The sequence below is a fragment of the Oratosquilla oratoria genome, chromosome 16 (assembly GCF_046742065.1).
Source record: "Oratosquilla oratoria isolate Oo_2021 chromosome 16, ASM4674206v1, whole genome shotgun sequence".
NCBI lineage: Eukaryota > Metazoa > Arthropoda > Malacostraca > Stomatopoda > Squillidae > Oratosquilla > Oratosquilla oratoria.
The window spans coordinates 58,113,387-58,141,039 of NC_134792.1; the positions used below are offsets into that span (position 1 = coordinate 58,113,387).

The 27,653-nt window shown below is 41.4% G+C and overlaps 1 protein-coding gene across 9 annotated transcripts in view; it reads right to left on the minus strand.

The window, feature by feature from the left end:
* The window catches only part of LOC143034046 (uncharacterized), a 66,583-nt gene that overhangs the window by 36,841 nt on the left and 2,089 nt on the right, over positions 1–27,653 (minus strand). For all 9 annotated transcript variants that reach the window (XR_012967222.1, XR_012967220.1, XR_012967221.1 and 6 more), the window contains exons 2-3: positions 13,750–13,936; positions 2,457–8,754 (exon numbers count right to left, since the gene is read on the minus strand). Coding sequence is in view for 5 of the 9 variants with exons in the window: in XM_076199928.1 (XP_076056043.1) it covers positions 2,457–8,754; positions 13,750–13,877 (6,426 nt within the window). In the remaining 4 variants the exon portion in view is untranslated. The remainder of the gene's footprint in view (positions 1–2,456; positions 8,755–13,749; positions 13,937–27,653) is intronic.

Consider the following 27,653-nt stretch of genomic DNA (forward strand, 5'->3'; position numbering starts at 1 on the left):
ACCCTTCCTCTCATCTGAGCACCTCCTGGATGACGGGTCATCCCTGAACCCTGCCCACCGCCCTGGGTCAGAAGCAGTGTCGCAAGACACAGTACATCCACAGCAAGGCCGCTTCATTTAATCGGCGACCCCCCCTCTCCGTCCCCCTTTGCATATAAGGAGAGGACGGGGAGAAATCCCTTCGGGCTGCGTCAAAATTTACTCACACATACTACCCTCCCACCCCCCCGCCTATTCCTCCTCATGCATTCACAACATCATCCATATACAACCATTCTCCACTCACCTCTGTCTTCCGTCCTCTCCCTTCCTTCCTCAACAGACATTCCCCTCTTCCCCAAAGCCCCCTTCACCCCATCCATCCACCTCATCCTAGGACGTCCCTCATGTTCACTCCCTCCACATCTGCCTTCCATACCTCTTTTACTAGTCTTTCTTCACTCATTCTTTCCATGTGTCCAAACCATCCTAATATTCTTTCATCAACCCTCTCTCCCAAATCCTTTTTCACCCCTGTTCTCCTCCTCACAAATACAATACAGATAAGGAAACATGACTGATGCCTGAACAAGGTGGTCTTATGAGATAGCCATCTGAGAGTATGATCTCTGTGGAATCCCTCCTCATAACATGTCATCATCCTCCCCCCTATTTGGAAATGTAGCCCTAAGGCAATGACACTCGCTCTCTGAACTACGACCAAGATCTATCAACTTTGACTTTATTTCATCCAACTTTTCACACAAGGGCAATTGATAACTGGTAACTGTTCCCCTCCTCTTTCAAATACAAACTGGTAACTGTTCCCCTCCTTCAACTACAAGCTGATGATACAGATTCATCTTAAATACACTTAGGTTATTCCCTTCTCCCTTTCTTGAAGTCAGCCTCTGCTCCATACATTGTCATGGGCACAATCACCTCTTTGTACAATCTTTTCTTCACACTGATCCCCAGATACCTATTTTTCATAACACTTTATTCCTCTCTGAAATTTATTTGCTTCCTTTACTTTAAAATTTACCTCCACCTACACTCCTCCATTCCCTGTTAAATGTGACCAAAAATATTCTAAAATTTTATTTCCTCTAACTTTTCTTTTAAACTCGCTTTCAATTCGATACTACCCTCTTTCCTTGTACACCTCACCACCTAACTTTTGCCAACATTCACTTCAAGCTTTCCCCTTTCACACACCATCCCAAACTCTGCCACTAACTGCATGAGTCAACTTCTGACCCAATCACAAGCACAGTGTCATCCACCAACAAAAACTGGTTCATTTCCCACCTTTACTCTCAATTACCAGCTCCAAAATCCTGCCCATCATCCTTGGATTAAATTCCATATTTCCCCATCCATATACACATTGAATAATCATGGTGACATTATACAACCCTGGTGCAGCCCTGCCATCTCAAAACCACTCACTCTTCCCATTCCTTATCCTAAAAGAAGCTCTACTACTATAGTAGACAATTTTGACTGTCCTCAGTAGATATTCCCCAACTTCATACATTTATAATACATCCTATCAGATAGGGGTGAATGGAGATGGTTTGTGTATGGATGATGCTGTGATGCATGAGAGGGAGTGGGTGGGGGATGGGGAGTGAGGTAGTATGTATGAGAAATAAATTGACACAACCCGAAGGAATTTCTCCGTCTTCTCCTTTTCTGCACGAAGGGACAGAGAGGGGGGTTCGCCGAATTAATGAAGCGGCCTCACTGCAAATGTGCTGTGTCTTGCAACACTGCTTCTGACCCAGGGCAGTGGACAAGATACAGGGATGACCTGTCATCCAGGAGGTGCCAAGACAAGAGGGCGGGAAGAGGGTAGAGGGGAGTGGAGTATGTAGGGTATGAAATGGGTGGGAGTGGTTTCTGTGCCCTTGTCTTTTGGCTACCTCCAATGTAGGGGGGGGTAAAGCCTTTGGTATATGTATGTATTACCTTTCTGTAATATATCTCATACATACATAAAACCAATAACTCTTTCCCCCTTACAAGGGAGGTAGCCAAAAATCAAATGCATAAAATCCACTCCCACCCATTCCATCCCCACATACTCCATGCACATTCATCCCCCTCCCTCCCTCTTATCTTGGCTCCTGGATGGCACATCATCCCTGCATCTTGTCCACTGCCCTGGGTCAGAAGCAACGTAGCAAGACAGCACGTCTCCTCATGCAGAAAAAGAGAAGTCCAGGAGAAATCCCTTTGGGGGATTATACAACTCCATATAACTCAAAATCTGTAAAAGCCTAAAAGACATGTTTTGCCTAACTCTTTTCACATATCTGCCTTACTATAAAATTCTTATCTCTGCACCTTCTTCATTTCCTACACATACAATACCCTTTTCCAATTACTCCCTCTGTTCCCCCATAACCCTCTTAATCAACACCCTCCAACATGCCTTCCCAAACACCAACTAGAGTCAAGTTCTTACATACCTTAACAGGTCGAGCTTGATAACCCCAGCCATACAGCTGTGCAGCCTGTTGCTGTTGTTGTTGCTGCTGTTGTTGCTGCTGCTGTTGTTGTTGCTGCTGCTGCTGTTGCTGCTGCTGTTGTTGTTGCTGCTGCTGCTGCTGGTCCTCTTGTACTGCTAAACCATGCTCCTTTTGCAGACGCTCATCAAGGGAAAGTCTTCGAGGAGAATCTATTTGTGGCGATGACGATCCTGACGATTCCATCCGTCCACCTGTTCTACCTACTAATTCAGAGTCACTAATAGTGGAGTCAGCATCTATCCTAACAGTGCCTTCGTGAAGTGTCTCCTTAGTCTTTCTGGAAGGAGACTCAAATCGGTTCTCCCCCTCATACCATTTGTTGTCACTGAACTGTCCAGTTTCAGGAGCAGGTTCCGGTGGGCTTGGGGGTCTTGGGGACCACCTCCGTTCCCAAGAATTCCTATTCCATTCACCATCATTGTAATGGAGACTCCGCTGCGGAGGTGAAAACCCTCGAGTTGGAGACCTGGAGCGTGGAGAGCCCCATCTCTCAGGGCTCTTTCGATAGGATCCACTACGTTCCCAACTTGGGCTTCGCCTACCTGGACTACCTTTACTGCTACTCCAGTGGTCTCTTCTTGGACTTTTGTCTCCAGGGCTTCTGAGTGGACTTCTCCTGTTTGGGCTTCTCATAACTGGACTTCTCCTATTGGGGCTCCTTAGAGTTGGACTCCTCCTGCCGGGACTCCTCATAATTGGACTTCTCCTACTAGGGCTTCTCATAATTGGACTTCTCCTACTAGGACTCCTCACGATTGGACTTCTTCTACCAGGACTCCTTCTAATGGGACTCCTTCTGTCTTGAATTCTTCTCACAGGACTTCTTCTGTCAGGACTTCGACTCATCGGACTTCTTCGGTCTGGGGTCCATTGTCTGCCAGGGCTTCTTCTTCTATCTCTACCTGAACCATGACGAGTTACGGGACTGTACAGCCTACGATCAGGAGATCTACCTTGGTTAGGACTCCTGGGTCGCCGTATCCTACTGCCAAAGTCTCTAGGTGGAGTTTCTCGCTTCATGGGAGGTGACATATCCCTATCGTCGAGTGGCTCATGTTCTGGAGTGTGAGGACCTCTACTTACATGAGGTCTAGACCTGTCTGGACTTGGTGACACTCTGCTTCCTCTTCTGGGCTCTTTTGAGGAACGTCCTCGTCCCCTCGGCGGACTCATCATTTCCCGCTTCCTTCCCCTATCGGGACTACCCCTTCGGTGTTCAGGAGATCTTAAACGACCTGGGGGAGAATGTCTCCTCTTTCTGCTACTACTACTAAGGTTTCTTCTATTTCTTGGTCTTCTTGGGGATCTGCTTCTTGATCGTCTCGGGGAGTAATGCTTCCTCGAAGCTCTACTACGGGGTGGCGTGCGAGAACGAGATCGGGACTGCGATCTTGACCTGGATCTGGACCTGGATCTTGACCTCGATCTAGATCTGGACTTTGACCTCGATCGTGACTTTGACGGTGACCTGGACCGAGACCTCTTGCTCACCGTTTTGGACGCTGTTCGCTGCGGAGTAACGCTTCTTTCTTTAGCAATGTCACAGTCATTATTTGGTATGTTATTTGCTGGCTTCTCCTGGTCAACTTCCTCATTACTATCTGGCGATGGTGGTTCGGTTTTTACCGTGGCCAATCCTTGCACTGTCTTCTCATCTTCATTCGAGTCATCCTCCATAGTGCTCAATTTGAAATCTTCTTCATCTTCGTGAGCAAAGCCTGGCAAGGGAGCTTTCGGAATCAGTTTTGAACCTCCAGACTGCTTAGACATGCCGAGTTTAAATGTAATGGGAACAGTCTTGATGTCCTTGTTGTCAGCTGCTTCTGAAGACGATTCTTTGGAAGTAGGGATGGAAGCAACGACGGGCAAGAAAGATTTGGTACTTACGTTACCTGTAGGCGGAGGCACAGGTAAAGCTATGTTATTCTTTTCCTGCTGGCAACTGGTTGTGGACTGACTCGGAGGTGAGGTTCCTGGAGGATGCAGCGGAGATGAACTGGCATGGGATGGGGATGCTTGCTCTTCCTTAATTATTGCACTTATATTCTTGGTAAGGCCAAGATTTTCTATTGCATTCCCAAGGACTAAGCTGGGAGGTTCAACAGGTTTGGGGGGAGGCAAAGCCTTTCCTGGTATTTGTGTAGACTGGTTACCTGGAGGGATGTTGAGAAATGATATCACCTGATTCTGCTCTTCCTTTTTGGCAGGCTGAGAAGACAGAACACTAGGGACCAAACTAGCAACACTAACTACTTTCTCTTTGGATGGTGGTGGTACTGGTGTAAATCCTAAATAACTAGGTGGGGGGGCCTGGGCCTGTGAGGGCGCTTGGGACTGTGAGGGAACTTGCGGCCCTAAGGAGCTAGTCACCCCATCCTGCGGGGGCAGAGTAACTGCAGGAAGTGACGGCGGTAAGCTACTGTTTCCGAGTCCTGGGATATTTTCTTGCACAGGTGGGCCCCAAGACTTTCTTAGACCCAAGGAATTCGCACCTGCTTCATGGGGAGGTATATTTGATGGAGTAGGTGGCAATATGACCCTATTAGATAACATATCCTGACTGTTTGCTGCTGTGGACTGTACATGGCTTGGTTCTGGTACTCTTGGAAGAGTTGTAGAGTTTATCATTAGAGAAGGAGGAGGAATATTGATATTGAAATGAGGTACTGATACACTCCCTGGACCAGCTGGAGGCATGGGGATCATTTTAGGATCTGGAAGCGATGGTCTATCAGGCTTGGGCATTGGAGGCATTGGGATGTTCATGATCGACGACGGTGGAAGAGGAATATGATGTGTATCTGTGGCGCATTCTTTTTCAGGGGACGGGCTATGAGACAGAGGAGGTGACGGAGGTGAGGCGACTGAGCTGGGTGATAGTGACATTGTGGTAGGGCTGTACCTATCACTTTCTTCACTGTCATCGTTACTGTTCTCCCAACTTTTAGCATCATCTTTTTGCAAAGGTGGATATGGAATGTCCTCAAGAGTAAATTTCAAGTCTTCTTTGGATGAAGAATTACTTACACTGGAGATGCTGCTGAACTGTCTCTTCGGAACACTGTCTGAATCCGACACATTTGTTGAACATTCACTTAACTCGCAATACCCTGATGAATCACTAATACTGGATACTATAGCTTCTCTACTGGGAAGTTTATTCCTGTTGCTACTTGCCACACTATTGCTGGATTGCTCACTCACTGTTCCAACACTTACAGGAGAAATACTGAGTGATCCTGCCCAACTATCCTCATCCTCTCTTCCTTGTCCAACTTTCACTTTACCGAGAGATGTGTCTTTCTTTCTCTCTGGTGTATCTTGGCTATTTTCATCATTACCCAGTGTTACTTCAGAATCAGAAGGTGACGAACCACTCATATCATCTGCAGGAGGAACTTCCTTATTTACTACCTTGTTTAAACTGTGCACATCGTAATTATATTTTTCACTGTCCTTGGAGTCTTCGCTAGACCTCATCTCATCCCTCTCACTCCTGCATTCGTCACTTGAAACCTCAGAACTACTCTCTCTTCTTGACTGCTTCTTCTTCTTCTTCTTCTCTCTTTTGGCTCTTTTCTTTGCCTTTTTCTCTTCCTTTCTCCTCTTTTTCTCCAGTTTTTTCAACTCCTTCCGGATCTTTCTCTCTAGCGAGTCTTTCTTCTTGGCTTTTTTATTTTTTCCCTTTCTCGTCAACAACTCTTCGCTCTCGGAGTCACTGCCACCTTTCTTTAGTTTCCTATTTAGCTTTCGTTCCAGGATCTCAATTATCTTCCTCCTTTCTTCATTGTCACTTGAACTCTCTTGTTCACTGTCCTTATCAGGGTATCTATTTCTCTTGTTTCTTTCATGTCTCCCCATATCATCATCATCATCATCTGTATCTGAATCAACAACTACGGGAGATTCCTTTTTACCACGAACCACAGAGTCTTCCCCTTCCTTTTCCTCCTCCTCCTCCTCCTCCTCCTCCTCCTCTTCCTCATCTTGTTCCTCAGCTTCTTCATCTAAATCTTTCTCATCTTCATCTTCTTCCTCTTCTTCGTCTCTCTCTTCTACTTTACCTAGATCCTTTTCATATTTGAACAGAGCCTGATTGGAGGCACTTCTGTCTGTTTTCTCCAATTCTTTTGCTTCTGTAGCTGCACTACTTCCAAGCATTTCGAGGAATGCTTCATATTCCTGATTTAGGCCTTCGGAGAAATCCGCCATCAGCGATCCGTATACTTTGGGACATGGCTGCTCAGTCTTAAGTGCTTGTGGGCCCAAATGAGTAACCTCTTCAAGAATTTTAGATTTAGGTTCATATGCTGAGGGTTCATTTTCAGGCAGGATAGGTCTGTTCTCCATATAAGAGGACTTATCTTCAGGTATAGTAAGCTTGTCTTCAGAAATGGAGTGTCTACCTTCCCTGTCTTTTGAAGTGAAAAGCTTGTCCTCATAAACTGAAGCTTTATCTTCAAAAGTGTCAAATTTACCTTCTGAAATGGCAGGCTTGTCTTCCGAAGTGGTAGGTTCATCTTCGGAAAGTAAGAGCCCATCAGTTAGATTCTGGATTTCTGACCTAAATCCTTGTTCTTCCTGTGAAAATTGCTCATCTCCTGAAAATACCTTAGCTTCCCCTGAAGGCAACTTAGTTTCTAACATAGATGATTTGTCTTCTGAAGGCATAAAGTCAATTTGTTCTACTTTATCTTCACTCTCTTCTTTTGGTTCTACCATCACAGGACTCGGGTTCCTGTGCATATCTAAGTCTTCATTGTCTTCTTTATCCGAATCCCAACGGGATTTGGGTAACTTTTCATGTTCACCTTCTAATAGGCTTATATCATCAATTTCCTGAGATAAGTTGTCCACATCCCAATTTTCTGGAAACCAAGGTCTACTACCAGGCAGACTTGAGTCCTGATGCCTGTCGCTGTCTTCAACCTTTGATACGGGTAATTTCCACAATCTCTCACAAATCTCTACTATTTCTTTCGACTCCTTGGACAGAAGTTCTTTACGGGTCATATAAAACCCAGGTATGAAATTTGGATTGCACGAATATGAAATGACAGGTCGAGTTGAGGTGTGCCTTATAAATGAAGCCGGAAATTCCCTATCACCTTTACCAGTCTTAACACGCAAACTAAACAAAAACTTGGGATCAGTAATGTTTGAAGATTTCCAAAAGCTGCTAAAAGATAATGCTTCCTTTGACGATTTCCTCCTATCTCTACCAGGACTTCTGCTGCGCCCTCTTCGGTCCCGCTCCCTATCTCTATCTCTGTCTCTTTCCCTGTCTCGGTCTCTGTCTCTGTCTCTGTCTCTGTCTCTGTCCCTGTCTCGGTCTCTATCTCTGTCCCTGTCTTTGTCCCTCTCCCTGTCACGATCCCTATCTCTGTCTCTATCTCTATCTCGATCCTGACTCCCCGATCTTCCATGCTTGCGATGCTGTAAATCATTATGTATCTTCCGTATAATGTCAAAGTTATAATTGTCTGTCTTGAATTGGCTCCACTTGGTGGGAAGTTGGTCCAGTTTCTTTACAGGGGGCAGTTCTGGGACCACTTCTTCAATCTTCTCCTGAGTTTCACTCTGATTCACGCTGGATTCCTTTTCAACGTTATTCTCTCCCACTTTGTTTTTTTCCTTTTCCACAGATTTCTCGACTTCTTTCACTTTCTCAAACTCTTTCTCCTTCCTCGAGATGTAGGGTCGCTCCTTCTCCTTCTCTCTTCGCTTCTCTTTCTCCTCCTGTCGAGCTTCATATTTCTCGAGTTTTTCCTTGACAGTTCTCCCTCTCTCTTCAAATTTCTTGAGGGCTTCTGGGTTATCCAAGAGATTGGCAATGGGTGCCAAGCCAGGCGCATACGGATTGAGCAAAACATTCTTTAGCCCCAGTGCTTCCTTAATCCGAGATTCCTCATTTCGAATCTGTTCCATGACAGATATCTTTTCCTCCTTCTTCTTTTTCTTGATTTGTACTATAGGTTTCTTCTCTTTGTTGTTTTTATCTTCTTCTTCCTCTGGTGTCAAAGCTGACTTAGCCGAGGGTCTGGCAGACTTGGCAAGGCTGAAGGCTGACATCCCAAGACTTCTGCCTGAAAATGCCATCAGCCTTTTCTTCGCTCCTTCCTTGCCCAGGAGAGGAGGAAGATTTGCACCTTTCCCAACCTTGCCAGGACCTGACGGGAGAGGAGAAAACAGCCTTGGACTTGTGTCTTCTTCATCTGTCACCTGGCTCGGAGAGTACCTGCAACCAAAATTGTCATATTAATCTTTATATAATATGAAAACACCCACTTATAAAAAAACTTGCTTCATCTTAATTCTGAGCTCGATACATACAGAACTAATACTTACACCACAATCATACATAATCTTTAATCTATAGGTTAAAAACCCTTAATCTATCCAGTGTCAGGCACAATCATCCCTTCATATAATCTCTTTGCATCCATTCCTATACATACATACATACATACATATATATATATATATATATATATATATATATATATATATATATATATATATATATATTTACCTAGTTGTATTATACAGAAAGGGACCTATGCTTGTGGTGACCTGTCTTTGTATATCTCAGCATCAAGTTTTTTCTTAGAATCTTGAATAGTGTTTGCACACAGTTTCTTTGTCCAATTTGTTCCAAGTATCTATCACTGTGTGGGAAGCTATTTTTTATACGTCTCTTCTGCAATTACCTTTTTTTAGTTTCTTTTCATGTCTTGTTTTTCCATTGTCCCATTTTAGTAAATCATTCTTATCTAAGATTTCCATTCCCTTCATAATTCTATAGATAGTAGATCTCCTCTTTGCCTTCTTTGTTCCAGAGTTGGTAATTCTAATTTGGACAGTCTTTGTTCATATGTAATTTTGGAAAGAGTTGGTGCCAGTTTTGTTGTTGTTCTTTGTATTCTTTCTAATTTTTTTTATATTCTTTTTGGTATTGGGTGTCCATAGTGCTGTTGCATATTCAAGTTTTGGTCTTATTAGTGTAGTTAAAAAAAAATTATCATTTCCTTGTCGAAATAGGCAAATGACACTTTTATTGACCTCAATAAATTGTAGGTTTCTCCAACTATTTTATTAATATGCTTATCCGGTGTCAAGTCTTTCTGTTTTTACTTTTTCCAAATTCCATTATACTACATTTCTTTATTTGAATTTCACTTCCCACTTTTGAGTCCATTTCCAGATCTTGTCCAAGTCTTGTTGTAATGAGTTGCAATCCTCCTCAGGTTTTACTTTCTTTAGTATTTTTGCATCGTCTGCAAAGAAATTCATATAACACTCCACTCCTTCATCCATGTCATTTATGTATATGGCAAACATGATCGGGGCCAGTACTGATCCCTGTGGGACACCACTTTTCATTTCTTCCCAATTTGAGAATTTATCTCTAATTACTACTCTCATTTTCCTCCCAGTCAGGAAGTCTTTCATCCATTCCAATAATTTTCCTCTGATGCCACCTATTGATTCTATCTTCCTTATTAGTTTATTGTGTGGTACCTTATCAAATACCTTTTGTAGGTCCAGAAAGGCACAGTCTGCCCAACCATCTCTCTCTTGTATTATGTCTATTAATCTTGAGTAGAAGCAGATCAAGTTTGTTGTACATGATCTTCCTTGTCTGAATCCAAATTGATTTGGATTCAGTATAGTTTTTTCTTCCAAATGTTTAACCCATCTATTTTTGACAACCTTTTCGCAAATTTTTGCTACTGTGCTTGTCAGGGAGACTGGTCTGTAGTTTGATGGGTCTTCCTTGTTTCCTCCCTTATAAATCGGTACAATGTTTGCATTCTTCCAGTCCTGTGGCACTTTTCCTTATTTAAGTGAGAATTTAATTATATTGTATATTATATCTGTTAATTCCTCCAAGCATTCTTTCAGTATCCAATTTGCAATTCCATCTGGACCATGTGATTTTCTGATGTCTTGATTTGGCCACTGATTTCTTTGTGTTACGATTATTTCTTTCATTGAGGGGGATATCTCTATTTCCTCACAGTTTGGTGAGTTTTCTATATATATATATATATATATATATATATATATATATGTGTGTGTGTGTGTGGGGAAAGAATACTGCCATCAAGTCTTCCCACTTGAGTCGTAAGAGGCAACAAAAACGGTACGGGGATTAGGACTAGGCATCCTTCTCCCTGTAGCCCCACAGGGGATATTCCTAAAAAAAGTAAAGGCATAAGAGGGTCTAGGAGTTTTCCATCCAGTACCCAAAGGTTTGGGTCTTTTAATGTGCGTGGATGTGGTACAGATGAGAATAAAAGGGAAGAGATAGGCAGTATGTTTGAGACGAAAGATGGATGTGTTGGCATTGAGTGAAACTAAGATGAGAGGGAGGGGCAAATGTGAGTTTGGGAGTGTAGTTGGGAGGTTCTCAGGAGTGAAGACAGGACAAAGGAGAGATGGGGTGGCTATACTAGTAAATGAAGAGATAGAGGAAAAGGACAAAAGGTAGGGAGGTGTTTAAAGTGAACTGCTTAAATGAGAAAGAAAAGGAGGAGTACAAGAAGAAGCTGTGAGAGGAGTGGGAGGGAGTGAAGGATAGAGTAGAGCTAGGAGTGGAGGAGGAATGGGGATGGTTCAAGGAGGGAATCGCAAGGTGTGTGCAAAGATGGTTTGTGGAACAAGGAGGACGGGAGGAAATAGAAGGAAGGGTAGTGAGTGATGGGATGAGGAAGCAAAGAAGGTTCTAGAAGTGAAGAAGTGAGCTTTCACAGATTGCTTACCAAATAGAATGAGGGAATCATATGAAAGATACAAAGAAGGGAGAAGAGAAGTAAAGCATAAGATAAAGGAGGCAGAGAGGAGAGCAGATGTGAGGTGGGGTAAGACTATGACAGAAATTTTTTAAAGTAACAAAATAAATGCTTTGGAAAGAAATTAAGAGAGGAAGAGGAGGTGAATCAAGTAGATATGAAAAGGTAAAAAGTGCAGATGGAGATGATAATGGAAGAGACTGTGATGAGTGAGGAAAATGGAGGAGAAATAAGGAAAGATGAAGTGATGGCAGTTGTTAAAATGATGAGAGCAGGTAAGGCACCTGAGTTGGATGGATGTTATAAAGAATGTCTGAAAAAAGGAGGTACAGTGATGGTGGACTGGCTGGTGAGGTTATTTAATGTTTGTAAGAGAGGGTAGGGTGCCAGAGGACTGGAGGAGTGCCTGTGTAGTTCCACTTTACAAGGGAAAGGGGGACAAGTGTGAGTGTAGTAGTTTCAGAGGGATCAGCTTGTTAAGTGTAGTTGGGAAGGTTTATGGAAAGTTCTTGATTAAGAGGATTAGGAGAGGAACAGAGGGAGTAATTGGTGAGGAATAGTATGGGTTTAGGACAGGTAGGGGTTGTGTGTGATATTTGTGGTAAGACAGATATGTGAGAAAGCTATTGGAAAAGGTAAGGATGTTTTAGGGGCTTTTATGGATTTTTGGAAAAGGTAAGGATGTTTTAGGGGCTTTTATGGATATGGAAAAGGCTTATGACAGGTTAGACAGGAAGGCACTTTGGGAGGTACTGCAGATATATGGGATAGGAGGAAAGCTGTTAGGAGCAGTAATGAGTTTTTACGAGAGCAGTAGAGCGTGTGTTAGGATTAGAAATTGTGAGAGTGAGTGGTTTGAGGTAAAGGTGGGATTTCAGCATGGATGTGTTATGTTGCCCTGGATATTCAATTTATATATGGATGGGGTGGCGCAAGAGGTAAATGCAAGGGTAGTGGGGTCAAGAATTGGAGTTGGTTAAAGAAAATGGAGAAAAATGGGAGATAAACCAGCTGTTGTTTGCAGATAACACTGTGCTTATAGCAGGATCAAAGTAGGGATAAGGAAGTTAGTGACAGAGTTTGTGAAGGTGTGTGAAAGAAGGAAGTTGAAGATAAATGTGGGTAAAAGTAAGGTGATGAGATGTACAAGGGAAGAAAGTGGCAGCAGACTGGAAGTGAGTATTAAGGAAGAGAGACTGGAGGAAGTGGATAGTTTTAGATACTTGGGTGCAAATGTGGCAGGAAAGGGAGGAGTGGAGGTGGAGGTAGAATATAGATTGAGAGAAGCGAGTAAATGCCTTGGGGGATTAAAAAGTGTAATGAAAAATAGGACATTTGGGAATGGATGCTAAGAGGAGATTGTATGAAGGAGTGATTGTGCCAACACCACTGTATGGGGCAGAAACATCAAACATAAGAGAGGAAGAGAGGAGTTTGAATGTGTTTGAGATGTGGTGCCTGAGAAGTATGATGGGGGTTACTAGGCTGGATAGAGTGAGAAATGAGGAGATGAGGAGGAGAACGGGGGTGGAAAGGGAGTTGGGAGATAGAGTGGATGAAAGAGTATTGGGATGGTTTGGACACACAGAAAGAATGAGTGAAGAAAGATTAGTGAAAGAGGTGTGGAAGGCAGGTGGAAGGAGTTAACATGAGGGGGCGACCTAGAAAGAGATGGATGGATGGGGTTAAATGGGCATTGGGAAAGGGGGATTGTCTGTTGAGGAAGGACGGGAGAGGACAGAAGATAGGGGTGGATGGAGAATGTGTATGTATATGCTGTGGTGCAAGGGAGGGAGGGGCAGAGGATGAGGGGCATAAGGCAGTGGTTATGTGTGAATGATATTTTGACACAGCCTGAAGGATTTCTCCTCATCTTCTCTTTTCGTGCACGAGGGGACCACCCATTTGTTCCCCTCACACCTTAATTCCTTGTGGATAAAAGGTCATTCTCCTCTCCAGCCCAATACCTGGGTCAGATGCAATGCAGCAAGACAGAGTGCATCCATGGCAGACCCAGGCACTTTATTTACATAGTAATCCTCCTCCTCTCATGGAGAGAGAGAGAGAGAGAGAGAGAGAGAGAGAGAGAGAGAGAGAGAGAGAGAGAGAGAGAGAGAGAGAGAGAGAGAGAGAAAAAACTCCATTCACACCCATCCCCTACCTTCTCCTTTCCCTTTTCCTCAAAACCACCTTCACTCTATCCATCTCACTTTCAGTCTTCTCCTCAAGTTCACTCCATCCACCTCTGCTTTCCACACCCTTTTTGCTAGTCTTTCTTCACTCATTCTTCTCATGTGCACAAACTATCCCAACAATACATACACACTTAAATCAATTAATCAAATGATAAAAAAAAAAAAGGCTACCCAGACCATTACTTCTTTTAAAAATGGGAAACTGTAAGAGGTCAAAATGATGACCACGAAAAGCAACTGTACCTCTCTGTGCCCTGATTAGAAGAGGCCCTGGTAGGTGGTGGCTTTGAAAGGAATGTGCTGTTCTTGGCTGAGATGGCATTTTCACCTCCCTGTGGTAGGGGAATCTCCTCTGGCAAGGGGATATCCATTTCTGCGTTGATGTTTACACCTTCTTAACACACAACAGCAAACTTAAATCATTGTGTAGCTGAAAAGAAAAGAAAAAAAATCTATTACCCTCTTACATTAAAACACAAATACATATTAATTATCCAATAAATCAGTTGTTCTTTACATAGAACCAATGCACTACATTCAACCGCAACACAAAGTACTGCCACTCCTCATATAATATGGGATACCATTCCTGAAAATCACTACTTTATATACAGGATGTCCCAGAAGTCACGCACCATCCAGGTTTTCATAAAAATACATATGAATAGCAAGTGAAAGAGTTCTATAAAGAGAATTGATGCATGTGTCAATGTAGGGGGTGAACAATTTGAGTATCTGTTATGATTATGATAAATAAAATTGCTATTCATATGTATTTTTATGAAAACCTGGATGGTGCGTGACTTCTGGGACACCCTGTATAATGCTGTTCTCGCTGGCCGAGCAGGTTAAGATGTCGTTACTTGCGGCAAAGGTCAAGGGGTGGTGGTTTGCACCCTGCCACCGGTGACGTTGGACCAAGGGCATGGTTCATTAAATTCCAAACTACAAAATCCTCTATAAGGGGGACCATTGTAGCCTCCTGATAGGAGGAAGTTTGTGACATTAAACTATAAAAAATCATAAATAATAAAAAAATAATAATAATAATAATTCTCTCCCACCCCCATAAGAAATAAACCAATCAGCAGTTTTTTTCAATTGGTTTCTTCTCACTGCAGACTCCATGACAGAATGATAACCATTATGCAAGCTTCTAATAATTTCTGAACTTTGCTCACTATTGGAATTTCAGTTAGCCAGCATCAGTGATTCCCAAACTATGGATCGCGACCCAAACATGGGTCGCGAAGTGTTCAAGAATGGATTGCAAGACCTTGTTAGAATTTTTTTTTTTATTTCAATCAAAAGCTTCCCTACACTTCTGTTTTCAATAAAAGAAGACTTTCGAAATTGCTTTTTGATGCTTGGGTTGCCACATCTTCACCAGATCTGGATTTAGGTCGCAGCCAAAAAAAGTTTGGGAACCTCTGGACAACATGCTTCATTCAAAGCCTCTAATGTGAATGTCTTCTGCGATTCAGAATCACCACTGTTACATCCAAGGATGCATTATTGACGTGAAATTTCACCTATCTTGTACAAATCTTGGTTACTAAATTCTTCATTGTGGCATTAAAGAACTACATCAATATCTGAGGTTTCTAGTTCACCAAACCTATTAGGAAACTATTGTACTTATTAAAAGGCAAGAAAGCTCGCTGGCTGAGTGGGTTACAGCATTGTTACTTGCAGCGAAGTTCGAGGGGATGGCAGTTCGAATCTTGCCACCAGCAAAGCTGGACCAAGGGCATGGTTCAATTCCACACTACAAAGTCCTCTGTAAGGGGCACCGTCCTAGCCTTCCGATAGGAGTTTGCAATCTTAAACCATATCATCATCATTATCATCAAAAGGCAGGAAAAGCATATACATGTAATCGATTAGCAAACATGATGATGATATGGTTTATCACAACTCCCCCCTATTGGAAGGCTAGGATGGTACCAGCGAAAAAAATACACGGGAGCAACGAGCGATTTCACTCGGGAAAGTTCCAATGTCGCTCTCGCAAATCCAATAGCGGGAGCGATCCCCCACAAAAAATCGCTCCCGCGGCAAGATTCAACGTTTTTCATGCATTATCCATCATTTGGCAATCCCTGAATCCCATCACCATTGATGAAAGGATCAGAGCAAACACAACTTACCCGTGATCAATCATTGCATTATCAATCGATATCATAAATGCAACGCATCAATCAACTTTAATTTGTTGATTTACGTACATATGTGTACGTGGTACAGCTGCTAGAGTTCAATGGCTTACCTAGCCTAGCTTCGTATCAGCTGCATGCGCGCGTATACTAGTACATGTTGACTAGACTCTACACGACTATCGTGCTACATAATGTCGCTAGTTTTGAATTGCATGGTACCTGTATGCAGGGAAGTTCATTGGTTGCATGCAGCTAGCTGCCCAATCAACGCACTGACTACATGTACAATGCACCATACCCAATACCACATCACCGCATGCATACGTACACTACATATGCAAACTCACTCCGATATGAGTAACGAGTTAGCCTTCCAATAGTTTGAAGGAAATTGAACCTGCAAAAACATGGCTCTGGAAGTATCAAAAATGGCTCTGGTGAAAAAAAAAATAAATAAAATAAAAAAAGGCTCTGGAAAATAAAAAAGTATTTTTTTCCCTGGACGGTACCCCTCACAGAGGGCTTTGCAGCGTGGAATTTAATGAACCATGCCCTTGGTTCACCTTTGCTGGTGGCAGGATTCGAACTGCCATTCCCTCAACCATCGTCGCAAGTAACGACGCCCTAACCCGCTCAGCCAGCAAACATAGTACTTGTAATTATTCCAAGCTTTCTTGTTGTCTTTATGGAAAAGTGATAGTTCTTCCTTGTAATGGCCTTTCAATACATGCAAGTTTGCTGATTGTGTCACGAGAATAGATTTAATTTCAAAATCATTATACATGATCCCTCCAAGCATTAACAACAATCTATCTTTAGAAACTTTAAATCCAAGAACTCTTTTTCTTCTTAACATATTTATGTTCAACTTGACATTAATTTCCACATAAAAAACATTAACACCTCTATCACTAAACAAACACTTCAGGACCAATTATCATGCTTCATACTTCACCAACAACCCCCACACATCAGCCCCACAGAAAAATATCTCTCAAGAAGTAAAAACTACACTGACATACTTGCATTCAAACATCTTTCAGCACTAAGATAGTATCAAAACAAATTAGGCCTGGTTACAGAATCAAACTAAGATACTACTACACACAGAAGACACTGAACACCTCATCATATAATGCCTCAAACTGACAAACCATATACAGTAAACCCTTGATATAACAGACAACATGGGGACAGAGGTCTGTTGTTATATCCGAAGATACATTATAAAAGTACCGTTATATCTGATGGAAATACTGCACAGATCCATTATATCCAGAAGTTTGTCCAGTATTTGAAAATAGGAGGATTAAAAATTACAGTAAACCCTCAATATATTGGATGACATGGGGACGGGTCTGTTGTTATATATAAAGATCCGTTATAACCGAGGATCCCTCGCTATAACGGATCAAAATCCATCATAGCAAGGTTTTGTCCGGTCAGATTTTTGTCCATTATATCCAATATCCGGTATATCAAGATCCATTATATCGAAGGCTTACTGGGCACACCCAGTAGATATGACCACTTACCTGGGAGCTGTGGGTCTCGTACTAAGAGAGACCTGGTGCAATAGATTGAATTGATTCACTTCCAAAAACAAACCCGGTCCATCTACATTGGGTACCTATTACAACCTTCATAAGTAGGCAATTTGGCTTCAGAAGGTCATGTGCGTCAAAGTTCTTAAGTTTTTACTCAAAAGTGGTCAATGTGCTGCAAGAGGGAGGGTTGAGTGGACTGTGTGTACCTTGATCTGGAGACGGCTTTTGATGAAGTACTTCACAACTGACTTATGTGGAAATTGGAGCATATTGCAGGGCTAAGAGGCAAACTACTCAAATGGATAAAAGACTTGAAGGTTCACAAGGACAGTAGTAAAGGATAAGATGTAAGGATGGTGAGCAACAACCAATGGAGTTCTATAAGGTTCAGTGCTAGTACCTATGTCTCTTATCAATGATAATAACATGATTGAAGGTATAGATACTACCAACATGATTGCAGATGATGCAAAAATCATAAAAAAAAAAAAAAAAAATTAAGGAGACTGTAGGCTTTTACAAAAAGAGCTAGACACTATTTTTTGCATAGACCCAAATTGGAAAAGAGAAAGATTTAGTATTGATAAAGGTAATGCATCACCTGACAAACATAGCAGGATTGTAGGAGGCACGTGGACTGCTACAGAAGGATGAAAGTGGCTTTTCATTACTGTATATGAATGAAGAGATGAAGAGACTTATAGAAACCTTAATCTCTCCAACACTTGATGATGCATCAGTGGTATGATCCCCAAATAAAGCGAAGGAGATTAGCAAGATCAAGTGAATACAAAGAACAACAACCAACCTGGCTCCCAGTCTGCCAGATAAACCTTGTGAGGAGAAACTAAAAGCACTGGGTCTGCCAACATTGAAAGATTAAAGAGAAAGAAATTACTATATTTAGCAGCTTATAAAATGCACCTTTAAAAAATAAAAAAATAAATAACTTGAATTTTATAAAGCCAGGGTTCAGCTATGGGATAGCGGTTAGTGGAAATGTACAGTAGCAGTGGCCCTTTAATCAAACCGCAAATATTTATACACAAGTAAACAAACTGGTGATTGCTTCTACACCACAAAAACTTTTTTTTTCTCCCACGGTAATAATGTACAAGTTGTACTTACCAGTAATTCATATAAGATAATACCAGTCAAGAAGTAATTAAGTACCAATACTTAACCATGCATGTACCCAATCAAACTTGAGGTCAGTTGTACATCAAACCTGACAACACATGCAAGACTCACTGCATTTCCTAAGTATGTCATTGATCCTTGAGCTATGACAGATCTTTATACAACTGTTTAACATTGTGGGTGGAGGATGGGGGGTGAGGATGTATGAGAAAAAATTGACACAGTCCGAAGGGATTTCTCCCCGTCTTCTCCTTTTCTGCATGAGGGATGTGCTGTGTCTTGCGACACTGCTTCTGACCCAGGGCAGTGGACAGGATGCAGGGATGACCCGTCATCCAGGATGTGCCAAGATAAGAGGGAGGGAGGAGGGTGGAGGGGAGTGGAATATATAGGAAATGGAATGGGTGGGAGTGGTTTCTATGCCTTTTTCTTTGTGGCTACCCCGTATGTAGGGGGAAAAAGCCTTTGGTATATGTATGTATGTAATTATAATTACCTACTTCTCTTTTAATATTTTTATCTTACATATATGTTCAACAAAACTTTAAGCTCATGAGAAACTACTGCTTTTAAGGATAATTGCTAAACTACCTAGTTTAAATAAAAAAGATACAACTGTACTAAATTCTATAATGAATAGATCAAATTTATTTTCACAATTTTTGTTTCAGAAATGTACTGAATATTTCAACTAAAAATACACTGTAAAATATAAAATAAAAAAATTTCACACTTCCTCATATACATATTATGGACAAAGTTTCCTTTGGACAATGTTACTACCTATGCCATTTGTAAAATACTGGGATCTAATAAAGATCTGATTACATATGAAACTTTAACATTGACTTGATAGAAGAAGTGCTTCAAATGTCAGTTGAAACCCCCTTCCTTGATATTCGGAGTTTAATCCCACTTTTTAGGGGCTGGACTAGAACTATTGTGAAATGTGAACTAGAGTTTCATCCATGTGTGACAGCCAGACAAATGAAGGAAAGGAACCCAGAATGACTCGGTGTTCAGTGAGAACTACCAATTGCCATATTGCTGACTTGGGGAACAAGAGCAACCACCTAGTGAAGAACCTTCTTTGGACCCTTAACCTCTTCACTCCGGGGCACATTGCACGTCTGGCAGCATTAGCTGCCCGACATGCGATGTTGCATCATAATAATCACATTATAAAAAATAAAGTCAGTGCTCAATCGTCCGTTCTCTTTCACCCATGTATTTTGGTAACCATAGAAAACTGATGAAGCCAGTTTAGAGAGAATAAAAATTACGTAGGTACAACTACAATAAATATAATCAAGATGGCGACTTCGGCATCAGCGAGTACCCACTTGCTCCTCATGCCGCCTACGTAGGCGGCACCTTATGGAAGTAGTTAAGCAGAGGCAATTTCCTTCATTTAAGATATGGCATATAGGTGATGCTGATAGTGAGTGAATATGGGAAAAGATGTTTGGCTGACCATATTTCCTCAGCTTGTATCATAATCTTACCTCAGATCACATCTACAATGCTGAGAACAGGCTTTATTGGAAGGTATGTTCATCCAAACCATGCCAGACTGAGGTAAGCAGAAGGGTTCAAAATAAACAAAAAACATCTAACCCTCTTGATGCATGTCTCTTTCTAAGTGTCAATACAGTATTTATTTTTTGTGGGAACAAAAAAAAAAAAAACTATCAGGGTGTACTACATCATCACCAGTCATCTATGATGCACAGGTAAATGTTTGGATGACTGCTGCTGTTTCAGGAGTGCTTTTACCATCATTTCATGCCAGCTATCAAGGAACATTTCAGGAAGATCAGCCTACCAGAATACAGTAAATATGTTCTCCTCCTGGACAACTACAGAGCTCATCCCCTTGCATCTGATCTTGTTTGTGGCAACATTTTTGACATTCATCTACCTGTAAATGTAACCTCTCTCATCCAACCAATGAATTGGGGAGTGTGTAAAAAACCAACTTAACCACTTCCATATGGTGACGCCTACGTAGGCGGCATGAGGAGCAAGTGGGTACTCGATGATGCCGACGTCGGCAACTTGATTATATTGTAGTAATACCTACGTAATTTCCATTCTCTCTAAACTGGCTTCATAAATTTTCTATGGTTATCAAAATACACGGGTGAAAGAGAACGAACGATTGAGCACTGGCTTTATTTATTATAATGCGATTATTATGATGGAACATCGCATGTTGGGCAGCTAATGCTGCCAGACGTGCGATGTGCCCCGGAGTGAAGAGGTTAAGCTACAATTAAAGACCTTCTCCAATATGTTGGTCAACTCAGATGACAATGTCAGTAGGGATCAATGATTGGTACCTTCATGTGGCAGTTCTACAAGATGGAGAGCAGAGCTGCCCAGTTTTAAAACCAGTAACTTTCTCAACTCCGTCAGGATGTACAGCCCTGAGGGTGCAAGCTTAAGATATCTTACAACTTCAACTGTATTTCACTTTTCCACACATGGACAGCTGACATCCCTCCTCTCCCTACCACTTTCAGCCAGTGATATAAAAACATTCCCACATTTCTACAATACAGGCAACAGTCAAAAGTTCCTTCTCAGTGAGATGTGGGAAGTTGTAAGGACTGTTGCAAGCCACTGTGGGGCTGCAAGTATTCCGTTAAATTAAATTCAAGGTACCGATTGGTTGTTTGATTGACAGTGTCAGTAATTTTCAGCTAAAGTACCATAATAATGAAGTTATGGAGGAATTTGTATGTTGATTTGATGTGAAGCAAGTAACAAATTTATGCAAGATGAATTTGTGGGGCTCAATGACAAAAAGGAAGATCCTGGACACACAACAGCGAGGAAGATTGTGGACACTAAGTCTACAACTCCAAGAAAGACTGAAAAGGCGGGTATCTGTCAGGATTTTTGGCTGGAAGGCAAACACTGCTGGGAAAAACAGTTTATATAGGTTGAAAGTTGGGTGCCAAGAGGATAATTTGGCTCACTTTACAAGTTGTGAGAAAGGATGAAGGGAGTGAGATGGCAAGGAAGGTGATGTTCAAGTCATGTTCCAAGGCAGTCTGCTTGTGAGAAATGGAGGAGGAGACAGCAACAGAGGCAGCGAGCTAAACTCGCAGCATGATGCTCTGAGGTGATCTGAATCTTTGGCAATTCTGTCCAGCTTATATACCCAAGTCAGGTCAGGGCAAGGTGTCGATGCCTGGGAAGCCAAACGCAATACATTATCAGGCCACTGATCTAACCAAGATGGTATGTATGGATCTGGTACTGCACATGTGTTACTCAAAGAACTGTTGTCTGTCCCAACACAGTCACCCAAGGTGCAGGTGTTCTTGGTCATTATGGGATTGCAGAAGCTGACAGCATCCATTCTTAGGCCACTGATCTAACCAGGATGGAATGTATGGAGCTGGCACTGCACATGAGTTTCCTCAAAGAACCACTTGTGTGACTCATGCAGCTGGGTGATATGAGCAATTCCCTTGGAGCACCATGGGTTGAGGGGCTGTGAGAAGATGCAAGGACAACTGCCTCACATCTGCACCCCCCCCTACCCCACCCCAGAAGTTGAGGCTGGAGGTGAAGTCATGTGGAGCATCAACAAGAAATCATCAAGGTAATTGTCCTCGCCCCAGACATAATGAAGCTGAAACTTGAAGGTGAGGGTGGAGCTGACCAGTAGGCTACAGGAGTGATAGCAGGTGGTGGTCCATTTCTTGCAAGGTAGCAAGCCTTGGGTAACTCAGCTACTCCCATGGGACTGGAGTTGTCCTGTAAGTCTTGGATGATGTCTAGGCATGATGAATACAGTACTTTAGTACAGTACAATGAAACACACTTGGATAAAGCTTGGAGTGTAAGATATTATCTTACTTAGGAGCATATTGCAAAGTATACAACTGAATAATATACATTTCTCATCATCCCATATAATATTCACCCAATTGTTTTGAACTCATGACCAACACAAACTTCATGTAACTGCAACCACATTTGGTGAATGCTTATCTGATACAAGTTACTGAAATTGGCAAGTTGATGAAGTCTACAACCTGGGACAAGTTAAAGAAATACCTGGAAAATAACATTTTGATTTTCTATGCCCAAAATGGATTCAGAACTTGTAGATCTTGTTTAACAAATCTGGTGAAACTTGTATAGTGATATATCCCTGTAACATGACCAGCATAAATCTGGCATAGTTTACCTGGATTCACAAAGGACTTGACAAGGTACCCCATGGTGGACGTCTGAAAAAAATTAGGACTGTAAGGCATAGGAGGACAGGTATATTTCTGGATAAGAACTGGTTAAATGACAAAATGTGGTAACCAATGATGAAGTCGGCCATTTCCATTTTCAAGTGGGGTCCCTCAGGCTTGCTTAAACTCCTACTCATTCTGATTGATGTTGATGATATACTGGACTGATATGCAATGCAATAGTACAAGTTTTAAGTTTATACCTAGATCAGTGGATGAGAATGGGTGTTACTCTATGGTGAAGTGATAGTCAGTTCAGGTTGTCAAGCCTTGCTATAAAGTCATGCTGTGTTGCACTGCTTTTGACACAAGCAATGTAGGATGGGGCACAGTAACACTTCATTCCCATGGCAGAGATTAGAAGGGAAATTTATTTATTTTTCTGATTCCGGTGTGTGCTTTGACTCAGCCAACCCCCTTTGGTGGCCTACTGGTACCATGTAACCCACCAGTGCTATCTGCCGCATGGTCAGACTGTCAGCAACTAAACAATTTCCCCCACTGGTCACCCACCAGTGAGGAGGGAGTGTTGGACACTAAGAAAGAAAGAAAGAAAGAAAGAAAGAAAGAAAAAAAGGCCCAGATGACTCTGTGTCAATGACCATCCAACCCTCTTATGCGTGTTTGCCATGTGTGGCATCCCTGCAGGGCCTGCAGATAGGAGTCCTGGACACCAAATGAGGTCCCAGTGCTGTGGATGCACTGAGGCGCTCCCCTGAAACCAGCAATATACCTCTTTGGTCCTCTACTCAGGCTGGTATTGATGTCAAATATGGTTACCATGTACACATGTCTATGTTTTACCCTCCCACAACCCCACACACCACTGAGCCCAATGAAGGGAGACTGGGCTTTGGGCATACATATTAACCCAATAATATCAGAGGTCAAGGGAGAATATATGCACCCACTACCTTGACATTAGGGGAAGACAGCTGCGAACCATGTAGCATCAGCCCAGGCAGTAGTTGCTTGACTCAAAGCATGCTTAATCATGGTGACTGGCACCAGCACACGAGTAAAGCAATAGTCTCCCTGGTGTATGCTCCCAATTGGTTATGATAATGATGATTTATACATATCAAACTTGAAAGTATATTTCCTTCTACAGACGTCAGATTCAAACTTCAGATCTTGACTGACATGACAGATGATGGGATGATACAGTATATGGATGCCTTGTGTTATAGCCAGGAAGGCAGGTTTGGATGTTTGTCCAATGTCAAATGATGAAATTCAACTAAAAAAAAAAAAAAAAAATGCAAAATGGATAGCATTTCTACATAGTAATAAATGGTAATCTTAAGTCCTCCACAAAGGAGGGGGTTGCAACTAAAAATTGAAGATCTGGATTTCAAAGACATTCTTACTTCAAATGAAAATATAGTACTGACTTGATGTCCAATTCATTTTCTTGGACTTTTCAACTGCCAGTGGTTGTCAGTTACTTAGGAGCCATAGGTCTGAAGCAAGAGAAACCTTGAGAAATGGATTGAGTGATCAAATGTTAAATACAATTGCCTGATGATGACAACTCCACATTGACTACAAATGATCCATAGGTCCACCAAACTTAAACTCTAAGTTATATTAGTGTAAGATTGTTCCTATGTCACCAGTATATAGCCATAGAAAGTGAGCAGTTGCCAAAAACCAAATATCAGTACACCTCCAGATGGAGCCAATGGCATTGATGGGTTTTGAAGGCAGGCAGTATGGAAATGATTCTCTCCAATATCTGATTCAGAAATATCACTTACAAGTACCCACAATTGGTCCCTTTGTCTGAACTGTCAAGCATCGTTCACTGCCAATGTCATATCTAACTAGTCAATTAATCTATTGTCCAAGATATCTCTTGCAAGAGATCAATGGCATCTGGACAACCACCAATGGCCACATGACATGTTCATACATCACTCAGGGAAGAGATACTTTCTTGTTATCTAGGGCTTTCTAGTGTCACTGTACAATGAGGTGTTCTGTGTCTTCTCTGTGGTGGTTGGATCTGAGGCAGTTTGATTCTGTGGCCGGGCCTATTTTGTGTTGATAGTGTCGTAGAGATGGATGGTGTTTGGTAATCAATCAATCCATTGCACTTGGTCACTCTTGCAGAAGACCTGTAGCCCTCAGGTAACCAGCAACAGCCTTTAGATGGCACCGTAAGTCACTTTTATATTGTGTTATTGTCTTGGGATTGTTAGTGTGGGACATTTTAGTATGAGGTGCTGTGTCTTCTATGTGGCGGTTGCATCTGGGGCAATTTTAATATGTAGCCGGGCCTATTCTGTGTTGTGGTTTTCATGCTGGATGGTGTCCTGAGTGCAGATATGCCATTGTAGTTCTTACAGGTGAAAGAGGGTTTTTTCCGGCAGGACTTGTGTCTGGGAGTTGTTATTTGAGTACTGAGTTGGTGGTCTGTCCAATAAGAAAAGACAAAATACAATATAAAGGTGGATTCATAACACTATTACACAAAAGTATACCCTTTTCAAGCAAAATAAAGAAAATCAAAACAAGCACTCACACACACCACAATTTTTTTTATAAATCTAATCACAAATAAAGAAGATAACTTACATCACAAATATTTACATACTATCCATTACATCAACCCTCTGAGGCTACCTCCCTCAACTCCAACCGCTCCACTCACAAACAAATCACATACTGACAGGTGATCTGAACACATATCATCCAATCTGGCTCAACATACAAACACTATACAAACGAGGACACAAAACACTAGAACAAATCCCCAACCTAAACATAATGACTCCAGCAACAGCCCCACTAAACAATGTCTTCAACAAAATCAACTTGAAATATCTCCCAACAAGGGAAACCATACAAGACCTCAAACTACTTCCCAACAAAGGTTATCATAGAACTGGAAGAATAAATACAACCTACATACAAGATAACTTTCATAAACTACCAAAAAGCAAAATGGCAAGATCATACTGTAGATAAAGAGAAAAATTTAGAGAACTTTGACATAGACCAGTTCCTAGCATTAAAGCAGTGGATGAAATTGTGACTATCTACTGTAGAAGGCATGCAAAAGACATATTCCTATATGATACAAGAAAAAATACCACAATTACACACAAAAGACGGCCAACCTAACAAAAAAGAAACAAAAAGCAAACACAACCTAACAAAACATGAAAATGAAAACTACAGCAGTTAAACAAAATCACAGACTGAAAGAAAATTAGGAAAAACAAGCAAATATAATATCGGGGGAAACACACAGGAGTAGTATAGAGTAGTAAAAACCACTTAAAACTCAAAATTAAACCCATCCCACTCACCCATGAAGCAGTTGGAACAACACAAGGGAAAATACCACCACCAAAACAGAAGTGCAACATCATTAATAAACATTTCTCCAGAATTATCAATTGACTTCTGAAATTGGAAAATAAGGGGGGTGGATGGGAGCGGAATGGGTGGAAGTGGGTGCATGTGTTCGACTTGGCTACCTCCCTTATAAGGGGGAAAGCTCTTGGTATATAGTTTTTAGTACTTCCCAAAGTCAACAATACCTAAGTAAATTACACCAAAACTCTTTCACCTTTTATCTATTGCAATTTGAAATTACTTATCCTATCCCCAAAATGTGTTCTGCTTCAGTCATTCTCCTAAAACCTACTCCACAGTGACATCATGACTTGTGTTCATACTGCATACATTGTCATCGAGTTTGATGAATGGTTATTGTGTCGAGTGCCACAGACTATATAATATCAAACTTAGGAATTATGAAAATGAACAACTACTTACGAAAATACATGATTGGGATGAAAAGAAGAAAATAGGTGGATATATTAATAATGTATAGAACTTAGAGAAAAAGGCAAGATAAGATAGCTTATGATAATCCCCCAATTACAGTCATGTCATTCACGTAAAGAACATACACTGGGAATATATAGAACTCGGAGAAAAAGGCAAGATAAGATAGCTTATGATAATCCCCCAATTACAGTCATGTCATTCACATAAAGAACATACACTGGGAATATATAGAACTCGGAGAGAAAGGCAAGATAAGATGGCTTAGGATAATCCCCCAATTACAATTATGTCATTCACGTAAAGAACATACACTGGGAATATATAGAACTTGGAGAGAAAGGCAAGATAAGATGGCTTATGATCATCCCCCAACTACAATTATGTCATTCATGTAAAGATTATATACTGGGAGCTAAATAACAGAGCTAGATTCTCTTACAATAATACTAAATGGCCTTTTTTTCAAGCATATGCAAAACAAAGGATAAGAGATATTGTTAATGGAAATTTCTATCAAATTGATCAGATAAATAAGCATAGCAAATTAAAACCAAGATAAATGGTGAGTGAATAACAAAAAAACTACTTAACGAGAATAAATATAAAAAAGGAGGGGGAAAATGCAAAAAAACACTTGTCCTTTGCTGGAATAGACTGGTACTTTCTTAGCAATATTTGCAGTGAAGCTTTTTTATTAAACAGTATGCAATCTAAATCAATGTAGCTAACTTATCATACAGATAATAATTTACTTTATCTGGTAGGCCAAGATTAAAAATATCTGTACGTCATCGTAGTATCATTGTGGTATCCACGAGGTATAATGTGAACATGTTGCAGGATTGTGTAGGAGCACATTCCAAAAATATTGAAAGCTTTTTTGAATGCCCAAAGACAGCATTGCGTCATGATGCACCAATATGAAAACTTCTGACATATTCCAGTTCAAATTGATAACCCATAATTATGGTGTTTATCCATACAGCTTGGCTGTCACAGAGATATTTAGGGAGTCAAAAACTACTCTCAAAATACAATGAAAAACTCTCAATATTGCTGAAGGAATTGTAACTGAAGGTGGAGGAAGTATACGAGGAATAATGGAAGAATTTTAGTCTTAACGTTTCCACCCTTAGGGTCTTGACCACAAAGCTTAATGATCAAGACCCTAAGGGTCGAAACATTAAAGCAGTAAAATTCTTCCCTTATTCCTTGTATACTTCCTCCACCTTCAG